The sequence below is a fragment of the Eschrichtius robustus genome, chromosome 17 (genome assembly GCF_028021215.1).
Source record: "Eschrichtius robustus isolate mEscRob2 chromosome 17, mEscRob2.pri, whole genome shotgun sequence".
NCBI classification, from domain to species: Eukaryota; Metazoa; Chordata; class Mammalia; order Artiodactyla; family Eschrichtiidae; genus Eschrichtius; species Eschrichtius robustus.
This window is the reverse complement of record NC_090840.1, coordinates 79,346,843-79,362,960: the sequence shown is the minus strand read 5'-3', so window position 1 is coordinate 79,362,960 and position 16,118 is coordinate 79,346,843. Positions and strand designations below refer to the sequence as shown.

Here is a 16,118-nt window from a genome sequence, read left to right as displayed (position 1 = left end):
AGGCTCTCTGTCTCTGTCTTCTCATACTGCATCTCCATCTTCAGGTCGGCTGATCTTTCCTCCTCCATCTCTCTTAAACTCTCTCTTCCTTTCCCATTGTTTTTGTTCCACTCTCTCATTTTAGGCCTCTAGATCTCTTGTCTACACCACTGCAGCAACTGGACAGTTGATTCCCTGCCTTCAGTCTTGTTCCTTTCAAATCCACCCTCTGTTAATTTCCAGAGTGAACATTGTGAAGTTGTCACGTCACCCCCTGCTCGATACCCACCGGAAACCCCATCTCCCAAAAACCCCATTTACTGATTTGGCGCACGTCCCACTGTGACCTGGCTGTGTCTGCCCTCTTCTTGGCTTCCACCTATCCCTGCCTCGTCCCTGCCCCCCAGGAACGGCCAGCATTCCTCCCAGCTCACCATGGCGGTCCTCATTTGTAGAAGTTGATGGTGAGATGTGGGCTGCCTTATGTCTAGAAAATCCAAGCAAACCAAACCATGCCCCTCCCAGGGAAGATAGATGTTCAGGAAATGACAAACGGGAAGTCAAATCATCTCTTCATTGCTGGCTGGTCTGGGGCGCCAAATCCAGTGCAGACCAAGTGGTCAGGCTGGGAGACTGTGAAACTTTGGGCAAATTCCTTAACCCTTTTACATGTCAGTTTCTTATCTGTAAAATGGAGATAACGATTGTACTTACCACATGAGGAGGCTGTGAAATTTCCAGGAACTAATCCATGCAAAACTTAGAACTATCTGGCGTATGATAGCTGTCAGTGAAGGTGAGCTAAAATAGTTATTACGTTAGGTCACATTACTTAACAAATCTAGTGCAACACTGCGTTGTAGGCATGACAACGGGTTTCTGCCTTGTTTTGGATCCACTTTCTTTTTGGATGTTTTGTCTTACATGCACTACAGGACTATAGCCTGCATATATTTTCCTCATAACTCTTGGCTGGATTCTGGCCTGAAAGCTCTCGATAAATAACTTCCCTTTGAGGTGTAGCGTCCTTTGCTATCTGCAAGTAATCAGACTTAGGAAACAAGTCTTGTGATTTAGTTTGCCTAGATAGCATTTAATCTTTGCAGTTGATATCTTAAGTCCCCACACTCCTGTGTATTCAGGGGATCACGAATCTCTCTCATTCGTTACTGTGTCCCCAGGGTGAGAGAACAATGTCTGACTCATAGCAGGGGGTCAGTAAATACGTGCTGCATAAGCGAAATCCCAAGATGTGCACTGTTAATAATGCAGTCAGACTCTATGCCTGGCGTTGGGTGCAGGGGCGTCACCCACGCTTTTCTTTGCCTGTGTCTCCTGCTCCATAGCGACGGCCCCAGCAGAACTCCCTGCTGAAGTGTGGCAATGCCCCACACAAGTTCAAACTTGTTCGGCGTGAAAGGCCAAGATGCGGCTCAGCTACACCATTTAAAGAGAGAGGGTCCTAAGAAGAAGTTAGGTGGGGATTGATTTCGTGTGAAAGGTGATGGCGGCTTCAAGGGAGTAGAAGAGAACGGGAAGGTTTATCCTCCTAAACCCCTGGAGCCATTCAGCAGTGCAAGCGGCCAGGGGTCTGACCTCCCTGCCTCTAACAAAGGCTGAGATCACAGACTGTCAGAGGCTGCAGAAGGCTGTTTTGTCATGGAGGGAGGCTTGGTCAAAGTCAGTCTTTGAAAGTGTCCCTTTCAACTTTAAGAATTCAACATTTTCATAGAAATCAGTAGGTCAGAAACTGATTTCTCACCTGGGCTCACCTCTACATTTTTTGGCCTATCTGCTCACGTTTTGGCCATTCTTCTTTTCATGAGCAGTTCTACCAAGGAGCAGGCGTGGGGAGTTAAAGGAGTCGAAACTCTCATGAGGCAGTTTATCCGCTTTGCTAGAAGGAGAATGGAATTGGCTCTCAAGCCTGAAGTTAGGTTTGTAGGACCATTTCTCATTTTAATTGCCTCTTCCTGCCTCTGTGCTCACCGACTACCCAGCACCGGCAGGGAAGCGTTTTTGGTGGTTCTTTTTGATTTCTATGCAAATGCTAATATTTGCAAAATAATTTCATAGAACTTGCTTATATGGAGATGAAAGCACTTCAGAAGGTTTTAGCTTTTATTTTAACTTTGCAGGTAATCATATATTGGCATTTTAGGTCTCTTATTCTCTGCTCAGTAGATAGGTGAGAAGCCTGGCTAATTTTTGCCTTTGTTCCAGGTCCTTTTGTTTAATAAGCCCTCGTAGGCCAAACCACGGGTTTCTTCTCCATGAAGGACGGAAACTGGCACGTGCAGTGTAACACAAAGCATCCGGTGACCACGCTGTGGCCTTGATGGAGGGTGGGGTCCCTGGGGAAGGGTTTGGAGCAGGTTGGCTCACCAGAGAACCCCCCCCCCCCCGCCCCCCCCGAGTCATGCTGTCTGAGAACTGCTCTCCTGGGAGTCACAGCATTTCCCTTACAGGCCAGGTCAGCACTTTCTCTGTGCTGGAGTGACAGATGAGAGGAGCGGGGAGAGGGCTCTGGACACATGTCTGAGGAAGCCTGGGCAGACTCGGTAGTTGGTTGGGTGGTAAGAGAGAAGGAAAAGTCTAGGGTGACGCCCAGGTTTCTGTCTTTGCATGAATAGCTGATTCTGCAGAAAGATTGTGAGTCTGAAGTTGTGTGTGTTTATTTTGAGGTGCTTCCAGAGCATCCCTGTAGAGGTACCTGGAAGACAGTTGAAAATTCCTATCTGTGGTTTGGGAGCCATCACAACTGGACATATATGGATATATCAGCATGTAAAAGCGATCGTTGGAACCACAGCGGAAGAACGAAACAGACCCCAGGGCAGAACCTTGGAGAAAGTCAGCATTTCACCTCAGGCCTGGGAAGCAGATCTAGTAAAATAACCCGAGAAAGTTCAGAGCGAGAAAGAACCTGGTGATATAGTGATGTCACCACGTTACGCGTCATGGTGGGAGGTGGCAGCCAGTGGAAGGAGGTGGGGAAGGAGGGGGGCGAGGTCTGCAGAGGGAGCCCGGGCTGTACCCGCAGGAGCGGTTTGCCTGGGAGATCTGGGGGGCCTGAGAGAGGGAGGGGATGGTATGGAGGCGGCAGGCAGGACTGCGCTTCGAGAGGGTGGGGTGGGAGGTGGCCTACAAGCAAGGAGCAGAGTGATTTAAACAGGGCCCAGGTAGATGGCTTTTCTTTTCATTTTGTTCCCTTCCTCCATCTCTTTCTTTCTCTCAATGGGGAGACTTCAGCACAACTGTAGGCTTGAATAACCATGGAAAGAGGGGCTGATTGGAGTGTCAAATAGAGGATTTTTCCCGTAGTCGGTGCATCCCGCTTCAGAGTTGCACGGTTCTGGTTTAGCTCTTCCAGGTGACAGTGGAGGAATATTGATGACTTGGACAGTTGAGAAGGCGAGGTGGATCTGAGGTCTCACCAGACACAGTGGTGCATCAGCTCCCACAGACATAGTAAGGGCCATGTAAAATTGCTAAAACAGTAAATGTAAAATTGTAAAAACAGTCAGTGCTTTCTGTGGCATCTTAGACACCAGTTCATGTTGGATCATTTAATTCTCACAGCAGCCTTACCAGGTAGTGGTATCATCCCCTTTGAATTGATGAGAGGCTCAAAGCTTAGGGGAGTTTCACTACTTGTCTGAAGTTCCATGGCCAGGCTGTGCTGGGGGTCAGTTGAACCTGCCGCATCTGAATCCCCTGCTGTCCTGTGGGCCGCTCTGTGCTCTTCCGTTCCTGCTGGGCCAGGAAGCTGCTTGTGTCACCAGACAGGCCCTGAATGCAGAACTGGGATTTCCATAGCCCTGGGCTGTACAGCTGTGTAGCACATGGCTCAGAGGGACACTTGATATTGTCCTGACCAGGAGTAGGGGCCTGGAAAGGACAGGGATCCGGTGTACATCCCTCGCCTGGCCAGTGCTTGGGTCTCACTGGGCCTCCCAAGAGACCTGAGCAGGCACCTCTTCCCCTCACCGCTCTCTGCATCCCCCGAAGCAGTTGCAAGTTGGCAGATACGACCGCACAAACGACCTGTGGGTGCCCTGATCCTAAAAGAGCCTTGTCTTGCCCAGGCGGGGGAGTTGGCAATAGATTTTATCAGGCAGATTTCCCTAAGCGGGGACAGTGACGTATACGCGTGGTGCTTGCAGGTAAATGCTGTGGAGGAGCCCATTTAGTGAAAGAAGCAGATGCATCAGGGAATTAATGGTAAGGGGAGATGCTTGAATGGCATTCACTTAAAAAAGAAAAGTGATAGATTCCTGGGTTGCTTTTTGTTATTTTCTTCTTAAACAAGAACTGTAAATCTGGGGTGGGCAGCAAAGGAGGAAAGAAATCAGAGCAGCCTCATTTAGCAGAGGCCCCTCCTACCCTGGGGACGCCTGCCAGGTGACTGGGACGGTCCCTGCCCCAGGTTGGCGTCTTTTCCTGGCCCGTTTCCCAGCGGGCGGCTGGCCCTTCCCAGGCCTTCCAGGAAGCGGACAGTCACAGGTGGGAGAGTCGTGGAGGAGGACTGGGGTGGGGAGCTGGGCCTCCTCCTTGTCGTGGGGGCTCGATGGCACGGGGGCTGGCCTGGCCCTAACCCTCCTCCTTGTCCCTGCAGCCTTTCCGCTGCGCTCACTGCCACTACTCGTGCAACATCTCGGGCTCCCTGAAGCGGCACTACAACAGGAAACACCCCAACGAGGAGTACACCAACGTGGGCACCGGGGAGCTGGCGGCCGATGCGCTCATCCAGCAAGGTAGGCGAGCGGGCGGCTCCCGTCCTGCCCGGCCGGGCCCCACGGGCCCCACGGGGCGGCGCTGCGGGCTCCTGCAGCGCAGTCCTGATTCCTGAATGGTCCTCATCATAACTGCCGTCCTCCTCCTCCTCCTCGCTGTTTATGTCTTGTTACTTATGCCAGGATTGTATTACAGCGACCTTGATGGAACTCTTAAATGAACAAAGTGATAGTTAACCCACAAATTTTACCACCCTTCCCATAATGTTCATTTGTCAGTACAGTCGTCCCTCGGTATCTGCGGGGGATCAGCTCCAGGACCCTCAACGGATACCGCAGTCCGCGGATGCTCGATCCCTTGTGTAAAATGGCAGAGAACAGTCAGCATTTGTATCTGCAGCCCAACGTTGGATGCGGAACCCAGGGGTGCGAAGGGCTGACTGTATTGCCTTCTGTCCTTGGTCCATGCACACATTTTGCACAAATGAAAGTTCATGGCTTACTTAACGATGATTAACATGCACATTTTGTTTTCCTTTGGTACACTGTCTTCCTACTTTAACCTCTGAGGGCTTTTTGCGATACGGCATCAAGTATTATTTAACTATGCTCCTGTTGTTGAACACGGTAGGGTTTCCAGATTTTTCTTTTATTGCAGTTGTAAATAATGCTATACTGATCACATTTATAGGTAGGATTCTTTAGATTATCCAAAAATATTTATTGAGTGCTCAGATTACTTATGTATCTTGAAAAGGAAAAACTATTTAGAACATTTAAACTAAAGAGAATGGATGAAAACCTCTAATATCATTGAAAAGTTTGGTGGGGTTTTGCTTCTTTTTTTAATAAATAATCACATTCCCACTTGAGAGGGTTTAGCTCACGTGCTGTTGCCACACAGAGAAATGCTGTTGTTGTATTTATATCTGCGCTTCGGTAATTCAGCTGAAAAATGATTGCAGCGTGCCATGCGTCAGTTGCTACTCTTTCCTGAATCCTGTGACTCTTTGAAGCTGAAGACCATTTTAGAAATCTGCCCCCCATAAACAGAGCTGTGGGACTGTAAACTCGGCTGCAGCTGGGGCCGCTCCTAGTTTTCCGATGCAGCGTGAAGCTCCACTTGCTGTAATCGCCACGAAAGGCATCTTAATGTAAAACAAATGAATTGACTGTATCCTTCAGCACTTTCGGTGACAGGGCTGATGTACGGAAATGGATGAGCAGCAGAAAAAACTCGGGATAATTTTAAGCCATCCATCTGGGGTAACGGGAGCGTGGGCCTGGCATTGGCTTGAATGGCAGTTTCATGGAGCTGAAGGGCAGGAAGGTGCGGTGCCATTGGGGCAAGTTACCCTCCTCTCTGCCTGAGGCCCTGCACCTCAGGTGGAGTTCACAGCAGCCATCCCTTGTGATCGCGGGGAGAAAGAACTGAGAACACTTGAGTGTCTGGCACTCAATACATTTTCATTCCTTTCTTTTGTTTTTTTTAAAAAAAATTTTATTATTTTATTTTATTTTATTATTTTATTTTTTATTTATTTTTAAAATTTTTAAAAAATTTTTATTTTTTTAATTTTTAGTTTTTTAAATCTCATCACTAATTTTGTACCTCTCAGGACCATACTATTTATTTATTTATTTATTTATTTTTGGCTGTGTTGGGTCTTCGTTTCTGTGCGAGGGCTTTCTCCAGTTGTGGCGAGCGGGGGCCACTCTTCATCGCGGTGCGCGGGCCTCTCACCGTCGCGGCCTCTCTTGTTGCGGAGCACAGGCTCCAGACGCGCAGGCTCAGTAGTTGTGGCTCACGGGCCTAGTTGCTCCGCGGCACGTGGGATCTTCCCAGACCAGGGCTCGAACCCGTGTCCCCTGCATCGGCAGGCAGATTCTCAACCACTGCGCCACCAGGGAAGCCCTCTTCTTTTGTTTTTATGGGGGTTTTTTTCCGAAAATATGCCAGTCCTTCTGGAGCTGGTGCATCATTTTTGATGACTCCGCTGTCTAGGAATCACAGAGGAGAGGATGCATCGCCGTAGAGTCACAGTAAATAATTGGAGTAGCGGGCTAGCGATTCGTTCTAACATCCTTCACACTCTTGGATTGGATTGGCAGGAAATAGATGTTTACTGTGGCAGTTGGGACAGGCGTGGGGATCTGAGTGATGACACTGTCGTAGCTCCGTGCTTCCAAACTTTCATCATTGCCTTGCAGAAAATGTGCTGAGGTCAAGTTGCTTCATGCCCTAAGTTTTCACTTAACTTTCCAAGACTCTCTATAATCAATTGGCATTCCCTGACAGGGTCTGGGTTTTATTTCTAATCTTTGCAGGGCTATTTTTGGCCTTTGTGTGTGTGTGTGTGTGTGTGTGTGTGTTTATTTGTTTATTTTTCCTATGCCCCCCTTTAAGAGACATATTGTGGAAGGAAACAACTAAACGTCTCTTGGCTCATAGGAGACCTTGTGCCATTGAGTGTTGGCGGGAGAACTGTCTCTGAAAGCAGAGAGCTGGTTGACTATGCGTGCAGCTCAGAGATCTCAAGAGCACACAGCTCTCGCTGTGGAGAGTGAAGGAGACGGAGAAAGTGGAACTGGATAAAATGACTGTGTTTGGAAATGACGAGGTGTTTGGTGCCACTGGAGTTTTTCATTTCCTTTTGATTAATTTCATGTAATTCTCCCTATCCCCACTTGGTTTTATTTTCGGCTTCAGATCACTCCTCAAAAGATACCTTTGTGGAACTTGACAATTTCTTGTTTTGAGAGAGAGGAATATGTGTTAAAATGATGACGTAATAAAAAAACCACAAATAAGATGTAATTTTATCAAAATGATGCTAGTCTCCTGAAACCAGTGCAGGGACTCCTTGTCCATCAGCAGTGTTTAAACGGTGTCGCACTGTGACGCAGGCAGAGCCATCAGTTGCTGGGAGAGATTCTACTGCCCCCGTGCTCAGGGCTGTGGGGAGGGCGTCCGTGCCCAGCACTGCAGGAGAGGCGGGAAGAAGGCCCAGTAGGCTGAGGTTTCCGCTCCGTGTAGGTTTCTGAGGAAAGGCACATGGTGTTTTCCATGGAGTCTGGGTCATTTTCAGCGAGCTCTGGAATGGGGGCTGCTAGGGCATCCACTCGTCGTGTTCTGTGAGTGTTTACCAGCTGGCTCTCCCGGGGCAGGGAGAAGGGAACCTGATTCGTAGCATTTGCCAATTTCTGTGCCGTAAATATTTCCGCCAGGGCCAATTTTAAGCTTCCAGTGTGAGGTCACTGAGCTGGGAAGAGATGGTTCCAGCGGCCCCAGCGCACCTCTGGTCCTGGGGGCACAGGTGCCGCTTCCAGCCGCATGCCAGCTGGGCCCCGTCAGGAGGCACCAGTTCCCTCGGGCTCCAGTGCTTTTTGGCAATTAGACTTGTACTGAATGCTACGTAAGTGTTTTATTCCCTGCTTGTGTTTTATGTACTTCTGATATTTTGAAAGCAGATCAGACAATCTCTTGTTTATTCTTCTCAGCCCATCACTTGTTCATTAATATGGATTCGAGGCGTTTTCCCACAAAACACACATTTTCCACGTTGTATCGCTTCGTGGGCCTGCCCCTTTCCTCCTTTTAGCATGCCCCTGATGAAGCTAGCTCAGGAGCTGGTTCACTAAATCACAGGTTGTGAGAGGCATCCGATGCTTAGTGTCACAAGCTCTCAGCTCATTCCTGGAGCTCACGGTGGGCTAATGATGGGGCTTAGCGGGCTGGTCCTTTTCCGGTGACCTCAAGGCCCTCCTTCGGGTCGCCCCGGGCTGTTGGCACGAGCGGAGGGTTGGGAGCACAGACCCTGGAGGCGGGTCTGTGATCACTGTGGCCCCTGGACCACTTACTTACCTTCTCTGAGCATCAGGTTGCAAAGACTAGATCTTATTCTTGAAGATTCCAGACCATGCCTGACGTGTAACAAGTGCCTGATAAATGGTTCAAATTCCCTATCATGTTTATTCCCAAAGGCCTTCTTCATGGTGTGTCTTGAGCTCCTCATGTGTCCCACACTGTGCAAGGCACTGGGATGTGGTAGCGTTTTTGCCATTCCTGCCTGGGCTGGAGACAAAGGCTGGGCAGCTCCTCCGTGTTCTGGTCCTCTAACAGAAAGTACACATTCCTTTTAACAGGCCCCATGTTGCTCATAGGAGGAAAATTATCTGCTTCTCCTGGGTGTTGTGCCTTAACTCAGGCTCCCCGTTTTAGGGGATCATTGAGGAAGGGCAGGTAATTAAGATGAGAAAAGATGTGAGGAAGAGGACCAGGAGAAGGCTTAGTTTTGTGGCATCTGCTAAAATCTTTGCATTATTTTGAACAGTTGTATTAGAAAAGTGTAAATATGTGTACATCCATACCTTAGATGTACATGCACACCAGATTCAGGGAAAATAGTCTAGAAGAAAATCCAGAAAATCCAGAAACTATCAGTTAACCCAAAGTCCTTTATTTGACTTTTGGACGTTTTTATTTTAAAATTGTTTTCATTAGGGCCTAGATCCCATACATTATTGGCAGGTGCTTCCAGTGCTGTGATGCTATGCCGTGTTGTTGGTTGTTGTTTTATATGTTATCTTCTCTCTCATGAAGCCTTGTGGGGTTGGCGTCATCATTTCCATTTTAAAATGAGGAAACGTAGGGAGGGAAAAGGACCGGCCCCGGCCACAAAGTGAGCCGGTGGTCAAGCCAGACCGGGGTCCTGATTCAGAGTCTGGCTTCTCACCACGGATAGGCTGGATCTCAGATCCCAAGATTTTGAGGAGTATGTGAGGGGACCAGGAGAGGTGGGGGAGACCTTGCTTAAGCTCCGTTTACCAATTCCTCACTGGGGTTTGGAACGTCAGCCTGGCTTATAGTCAAATGCACTTCGTTTTTCCTCTGCAGTATTTCCCAAGTCCGATTTTGTATTTCACTTGTTAATAAAATCAAATTACTCTGTATCCACTTTCCTTTGGTAATTAAGCTGCTTTTGGTCCGGTTACCCTTGAGTGCCTGCATCAGTTTCTTATCTCTGCTGTAATAAATGACCACAAACTTGGTGGTGGTTTAAAGCGACACGGATTTACTATCTCACCATTCTGAAGGTCAGGAGTCCAAGATGGGTCTCACAGGCTAAAGCCAAGTTTGCTAACAAGTCTGCATTCCTTCTGGAGTCTCTAGGGGAAGATCTGTTTTCTTGCTGTTTCCAGCTTCTAGACACTGCCCACGTTCCTTGGCTCGCGCCCCTTCCTCCAAAGCCAGCAGTCTTTCTCAGGTTACCTCACTGGGATCTGCTCTCCCACTCCCTTCTTAGAAGGACCCTTGGTGATTACATTAGACCCATCCAGATAGTCCAGAATAATCCCCCATCTCAAGATCCTTACGTGAATCCTACCTTTGAGATCTCTTTTGCCATGGGAGGTCGCATAGTCACATGTTCCAGGGATTAGGATGTGAATATCTTTGGGGGGCCCATTTTTCTGCTGACCTCGCTGCGTTTTATAAGGATATAAGTAAGCTTTAGCATTTTTACCTTGGTAGAAGAGAAAACCAAGACCCGAGAATTTAAGGAAGTGGTTCTGAGTCACGTGAGCAAGTGCCAAATTCAGGTCTTCTGACTGCCCAGCCCAGTGCCCCATGCCATTCTGGGAGTTATATTATTGAAGATGAAATTGAATTTTCAGTAATGTCAGCCACTGCAAAGGAGTGCAAATAGTTTAATGCTCAAAATTCCTCCAGAATATACTGCACTCCAAAAAGAATAAAGGGTTCCATGATGGAATTTTAAAATTGCTCCTGAAATTCTATCCTTTGGCCTGGTTTGTCTTTCCTCCAGAGGAATTTGTGACTTGGGCGGTGGGGGGGATGTTTAGGGTTTTATGGTGCGCACTTAATATCAATGCTGCAAGGAAATTCACCAAGCCTCCCCGTGACCTTTACTGAGTGTGGCCTAAGCATTTAATGAATTGAAATGGAAATTAATTTTTCTCAGCTTTAATGTCAATTAACTGGCATAGTTACACCTTCGGTCTAGATTACATATTTCCATTTGTTGTTCTTTAATTAAAGCCACCATGGCAAAGGTGGAAGTTTTAATTAATGTGGAGGCATTCTCATATTAATTTTAATTTAAACATGATATAAGGATGTTTTTCTCCCTAAATTAGTTTCTCTTAAAGAATAGTCCAGAAGGAACCTTCAATTTCATTTTAAAGCCTAAATTTAACCTTAGGTAGTTTGCTTGTGTTCATTGCCTCGTATTAAGTCTTTATAGAAGGCAATGTCAGCTTAACCCAAAGAAAAGCTAGTGGTTCTCATACCTTGGAGGGTTTTAAAAGATGATTGTAGGAAAATACTTCATTTTAGATGATTAATAAGCGATAACAAAGAAGGTTAAAAAGTAAGTTTAATTATCCTCTGGGCAAGAAAGAACAAGCCCATTTGATTTTGCCTAAAAAAAGAGTGCAGTGTGTTTGAGTTTCAGAAAACAAGCATCTGTTTGAGCTGCCTTTTCTGTAGAATGTTCTGGAAGTTCAGAATTGGTGTCTGTTGCCAGTCTTTGGGCTGACTCTGGCCCCTGTCTCTGTTGGCCCCGCTGTGCTCTCCTGTGCCCTCCCAGCGTGGGAGGCCGAAAGTTTGAGGGGCTGTGCTGTCGGCCACCTGGGTTGGCTTCCGTTCCTTCTCATGACTTTCTGGGGAATCGCCCACCCCCTCAGGTGGTAGACAGGAAACCCCGGTTACAGAACTCCTGAGTGCTCTCTAAGAGTCACTGACATGGAATTGATTCAGGAGAGCTAGCACATCCCAGCTGCATCTAGGAGGTGCTTAAATTATGTGATGTGTACCATGAGATTTGTCTAGTTCTTATATAATTTGTTAAGACACCTTGTCATGAGGACAGAATTCCTCTCCCTCCCTCCTTAGTGCCCCAGTGAGCAAGAAATAAATACTGATGCTGGGAGGGCACAGGGAAGCACAGCAGGTCCAGCAGAGACAGGGGACCGGGTCAGCAGACAGACTGCCAACAGCAGGTGTCCTGAGAAGAGAAGGAGCTTGGGGAATGCAAAAGACAGAGAAAGGCGAGGATGGGGGGGAAGGGGAGGGGACAAGCCTGGAGAGGGAGGCAGGGACCAGGCCCCTGGGGTCACAGGCCACAGCAAGGAGCTGGGGTTTTATTCTGTGTGTGATGGGAAGGCAGTAGAGGTGTGAGATGTGATTTTGTTTGAGTTTTTAAGAGTTTTTATTTGTGTGCCAGGTGTAGAGCAGACAAACAGTGGCTGCGGGGAGACCAGTTAGGTGCCTGGTGGTCCCATCTCACTGCCCTGGCCAGCTCAGGGTGCACACCTGAGGGTGCCGGCACTTAGCCTGACTCTGGCCTGCTAAATGTCTGGTGGATTTGGAGGCCCGCTGCCGGGACTGCGGTTAGCCTCGTGAGGGGCTGGAGTTTGCTTCTGGAAGCACAACCTGTTAAATCACTTTGCTGTACACCTGAAACTAACACAACATTGTAAATCAACTCTACTTCATATAAACAGACAAATAAATAAGTGATTTTTGTCCAGCTCCCAATGTAGTTGCTGCTTCTGATATAATTTTAGAAAGAGAGTCTTTGTGTGACTTTGTGTGTCGGTTTTTTTGGTTTTTCTTTTTTTAATCCTAGAGTTTTATATTCTCTTAATGAAAGCATCCAGATACTTCCTGGAACATGTATAAAATTTAATCAACTAAATAAATAGTGACATTTCAGGATGTGACCAGCTTTTTCATTTGTTCTTTAGTGGGATATTCACATGGGAATTTATATCACTGGCTCCGCTTCTGATGTGAAGGAGACTGAGAATCTGGCCCTTGGTCTTAGTGTTTTAGGACGAAGGAGATTGAGAAAAGCACCCATTGTCCTTCAGTTATTCTTTGCTTTCCAAATTATTTGTTATTTTCGAATAAAAACATGAAAAAATCATTTAAGCTGCTCAGCCACTTGGCCAAGGGAATTATGTTACTCATCTTAATTCTCTCTGGCACCTAAAATATTACGTGTGTATTAGGTTCATTGCAAATTCTCATTTAATAAACGAAAAGAAATGCATTAAGTCTTAAACCTTTGCCCTGAAAAACACATATACTGTTGCTGTTCTGTTTCATATTAAGGTAAGCTTGGATTGAAAGTAAGTACTAGAGGCAAAAAAATACATTCCTTAGATTTGAAGCATTTGAATGGAAGGCAGAATTCATGTGTTGTGAATGCTTCTTTTTACCTGTGTCTGTGCTTTCAGGTTGTTTGAAGTGTCCTGTGTGCAGCTTCGTTTATGGCACCAAATGGGAGTTCAACAGGCACTTGAAGAACAAGCACGGCCTGAAGTTGGTGGAGAACGAAGGAGATCCCAAGTGGGAGGTACTTTTTAAAGCATGGTATCGATTGTGACTTTTCCTAAACGCAGATGACAAACCAGGCAAGCCCAGTGCTGTTCCTCAGAGCAGTGGGTCTTCTGGTTGGGAAACTTGGAAATCTTTTCAAACCCTGCCTCATATCTGAGGGGTACCACTGGGTGAGAGCCAGGCCATGCATGTGACTTCTTGCTCTGGGTTGCGTTTAGGCTGGTTTGTGAATGTCCGTGTTGGGCTCATCGGTATTTTCACTTCTGTTACCACGAATTCAGAGCTTCGGAAGTTGCATCTGAAAGAAGAATGCACGACAGGGCATGTACTGTCAGTCCTCCTCCAGAGGACAGGGAAGGGCCCCATTTGCTGATTCTCGGCCCTCCTCTCCTTCCACCGGAGGCGTGTCCTCCTACCTGTCTCCTTTGTTTTCCCCTCAGGTGTTGGAACCAGTTTCCTGACTGAATTATATAAAAGCCAGTAGCTGTACTTTAAAAGCCTGTAGTTGTTTCTCTTTTCAAGGACCAGGGATCACACCAAATTGCAGTTCACCTTAGGCAGAGTTTCTCAAACTGAGTCCTGCTAAAGTTATGATCCGGATAATTCTTTGTGGTAGAGGGCTGTGCCGTGCATTTTAGAATGTTTAGTAGTATCACTGACCTCTACCCACTAGGATCCCTTCACATACCCAGCTGTGAAAACCAGACTATCACAGACATTGCCAGTGTTCCCCAGGAGTCAAAATCACCCCCAATTGAGAACCACTTCCTGAGAACTTTCTAGGGCATTAGAGTATCCAGTGGGCTTACTCCAGTTAAGAGTAAGGGCTTTGAAAGAAATCCAACACCCCATGAAAAACAATAATACATCATGACAATGTGAGGAGTATTCCAGAATTCAGGGGGAGGGTTGTCCAGTAGGAGGGAATGTGTTACTGTGTCCACGTAACCCATCGTAATGAGAGAACTAGGGAGAAAAATGAAATGATCATCTTCATAGATGCAGAAAAGGCATCTATGAAAATTTGACAAAATTCAGCATCCATTGATTAAAAACAGTCAAAGTAGAATTTGATGAATACATCTTTAAGATGAAAAACAAAATGTATGTGTTTCAGCCCAAAAGCTGGCATCCTAGACTAGGGGGTTTCTCGTTAGAGTTGGGAAAAAGATGAGGGTGCCCCAGGGGCTCTGGTTTTTAACATCACATGGGAGGCCTCAGCTGGTGTGTTGGACAAAGGCAGAGTAAATAGAGACATAAGAATCAGAAGAGAAGAAATAAAGTATCTCTGTAGACACAGGATTATGTTTTTGAAAATCTGAAAGAATGAGTGAAAATCTACTATACACAATAAACAGCAGATTAAAACATCAATATACAATAATCAGTGACTTATCTATAGAGAGAACCTAGAGCAAAGGAACGGAGATTTAAAAAAAGAGATATTTTACAAATACGAGAAGAAGACATAAGTGAATTCATTTATAAATTGGGAGTGTGGAGAACTTTCCTAACTGTAACTCAAAATCCAGATTCAATTAGGGAAAAGACTGAAAAAAAATTGACCACATAAAAAAATTTAAAAACTGCTATGTAAAAGAACTCAAGAAGTAGAGGGGCAAATGACAAAAAAATATTTTCAGTCATATCATAGAAAAAAGGGTGAATATCTTTACATTATAAAAGGCTTCTAGAAATACTGATGAAAAAGATCGACAACCCAATGGGTGAGAGATAAGAAAGGTTCATAGAAAAAGAAATGCAAATGACCTTGAATATCTGAAATGCAAATGACCTTGAATATCTGAAAGCACGATCAACCTCCCACATAATAAATGTGAGTAAAACTTGACAGAGATAGAATTTCTTACCTAGTAGACTGGCAAGAATCCAAAAGTTTTGACCTCATCTCTGCTGGAGAGGCTGAAGGGAAATACGCACTCTCATGCATTGCTGGTGGGAATGCAAAACGATGTGACCTTTATGAAGGGGAATTTAGCAATATCTACTAAAATTACATATGTGTTTCTTTTTCCATTAACTTGACGATCCCACCGTTAGAAAATTATCCCAAAGTTATACTGACATAAATGAGGAAAGGTGCCCGCACGAGGCTATTTATTGCAACACTGTTATATATAATCTGTAGATAGATTTTCTGTGTGTGTGTGTGCACACCAATAGACTGATGTAGAAATAATTCCAGATATATGTGTATACATGGTTAGTATACATACATGTATTTCTCAGCTTTTTGTGCTTAGAGGGCCTAGAAGCAGTGACACCCCACTGGCAATGAGCACACCTAGTATCCAGATCCTGGTTTCTCAGGATTCTCCAACAAAAGGAACCAGGGTCCCTCTGAAAAGTGGTTGATTCCAGGGCTGAGGCAGAAATTACGTAAATTGATCCTGGAGCATTTTGCAGTACTAGAAAGTAACAACGTGCTCCACAAAAGTAAGATGGAGGCATGCCAAAAGGACACACGAGACAACCCAAAGAGTCCCTAATGGCCCAGAGCTGGAACAATTTGAGTAACAAAGTAAATCATGATGGTATTGGACTAAAACTGAAAGAATAGAATAAATATCTCTGCATTCATACTGACATAAATAAATGATTGAATAAATGGTGGAGAAGGAACAGTTCTTCCCCGCAGAAGAATTCTGATTAATAAATGTAGAAAGAATGAGGGAGATAGAAAATTACCATTAGAACACCACAGTAATAATTGCAGCAGGCAAGATCCATTGATGAATGCTAGAATTAGTAGACAGAAGTTTAAGGAGAAATACAGTATTTATGTAGCCTCAAAGTATCTCCCGCTAAATAATTATTAATTATAGAGGGAAAAGTAGTAACTTTACAGTGGAGACGCCTGGCAGACACCACCTTAACCACGTGATCGAGGTCGGCATCCTCAGTAGTAAGACGTAGTGACTTCACGTACCCCCTGATGTGATGTGATCAGAAGGGCAGTCACCTCGTGGTGCTCTTCAGAAAATCCCCAGCCTCCACCTAATCATGGGAGACCA

The 16,118-nt window shown here is 45.9% G+C and overlaps 1 protein-coding gene across 1 annotated transcript in view; it reads left to right on the top strand.

Moving 5' to 3' along the window:
• Window positions 1–16,118, top strand: part of ZFAT (zinc finger and AT-hook domain containing) — a 175,265-nt gene that overhangs the window by 122,591 nt on the left and 36,556 nt on the right. Inside the window, exons 12-13 of the mRNA XM_068525862.1 lie at window positions 4,598–4,736; window positions 12,981–13,099. Of these exons, the coding sequence (XP_068381963.1) occupies window positions 4,598–4,736; window positions 12,981–13,099 (258 nt within the window). The remainder of the gene's footprint in view (window positions 1–4,597; window positions 4,737–12,980; window positions 13,100–16,118) is intronic.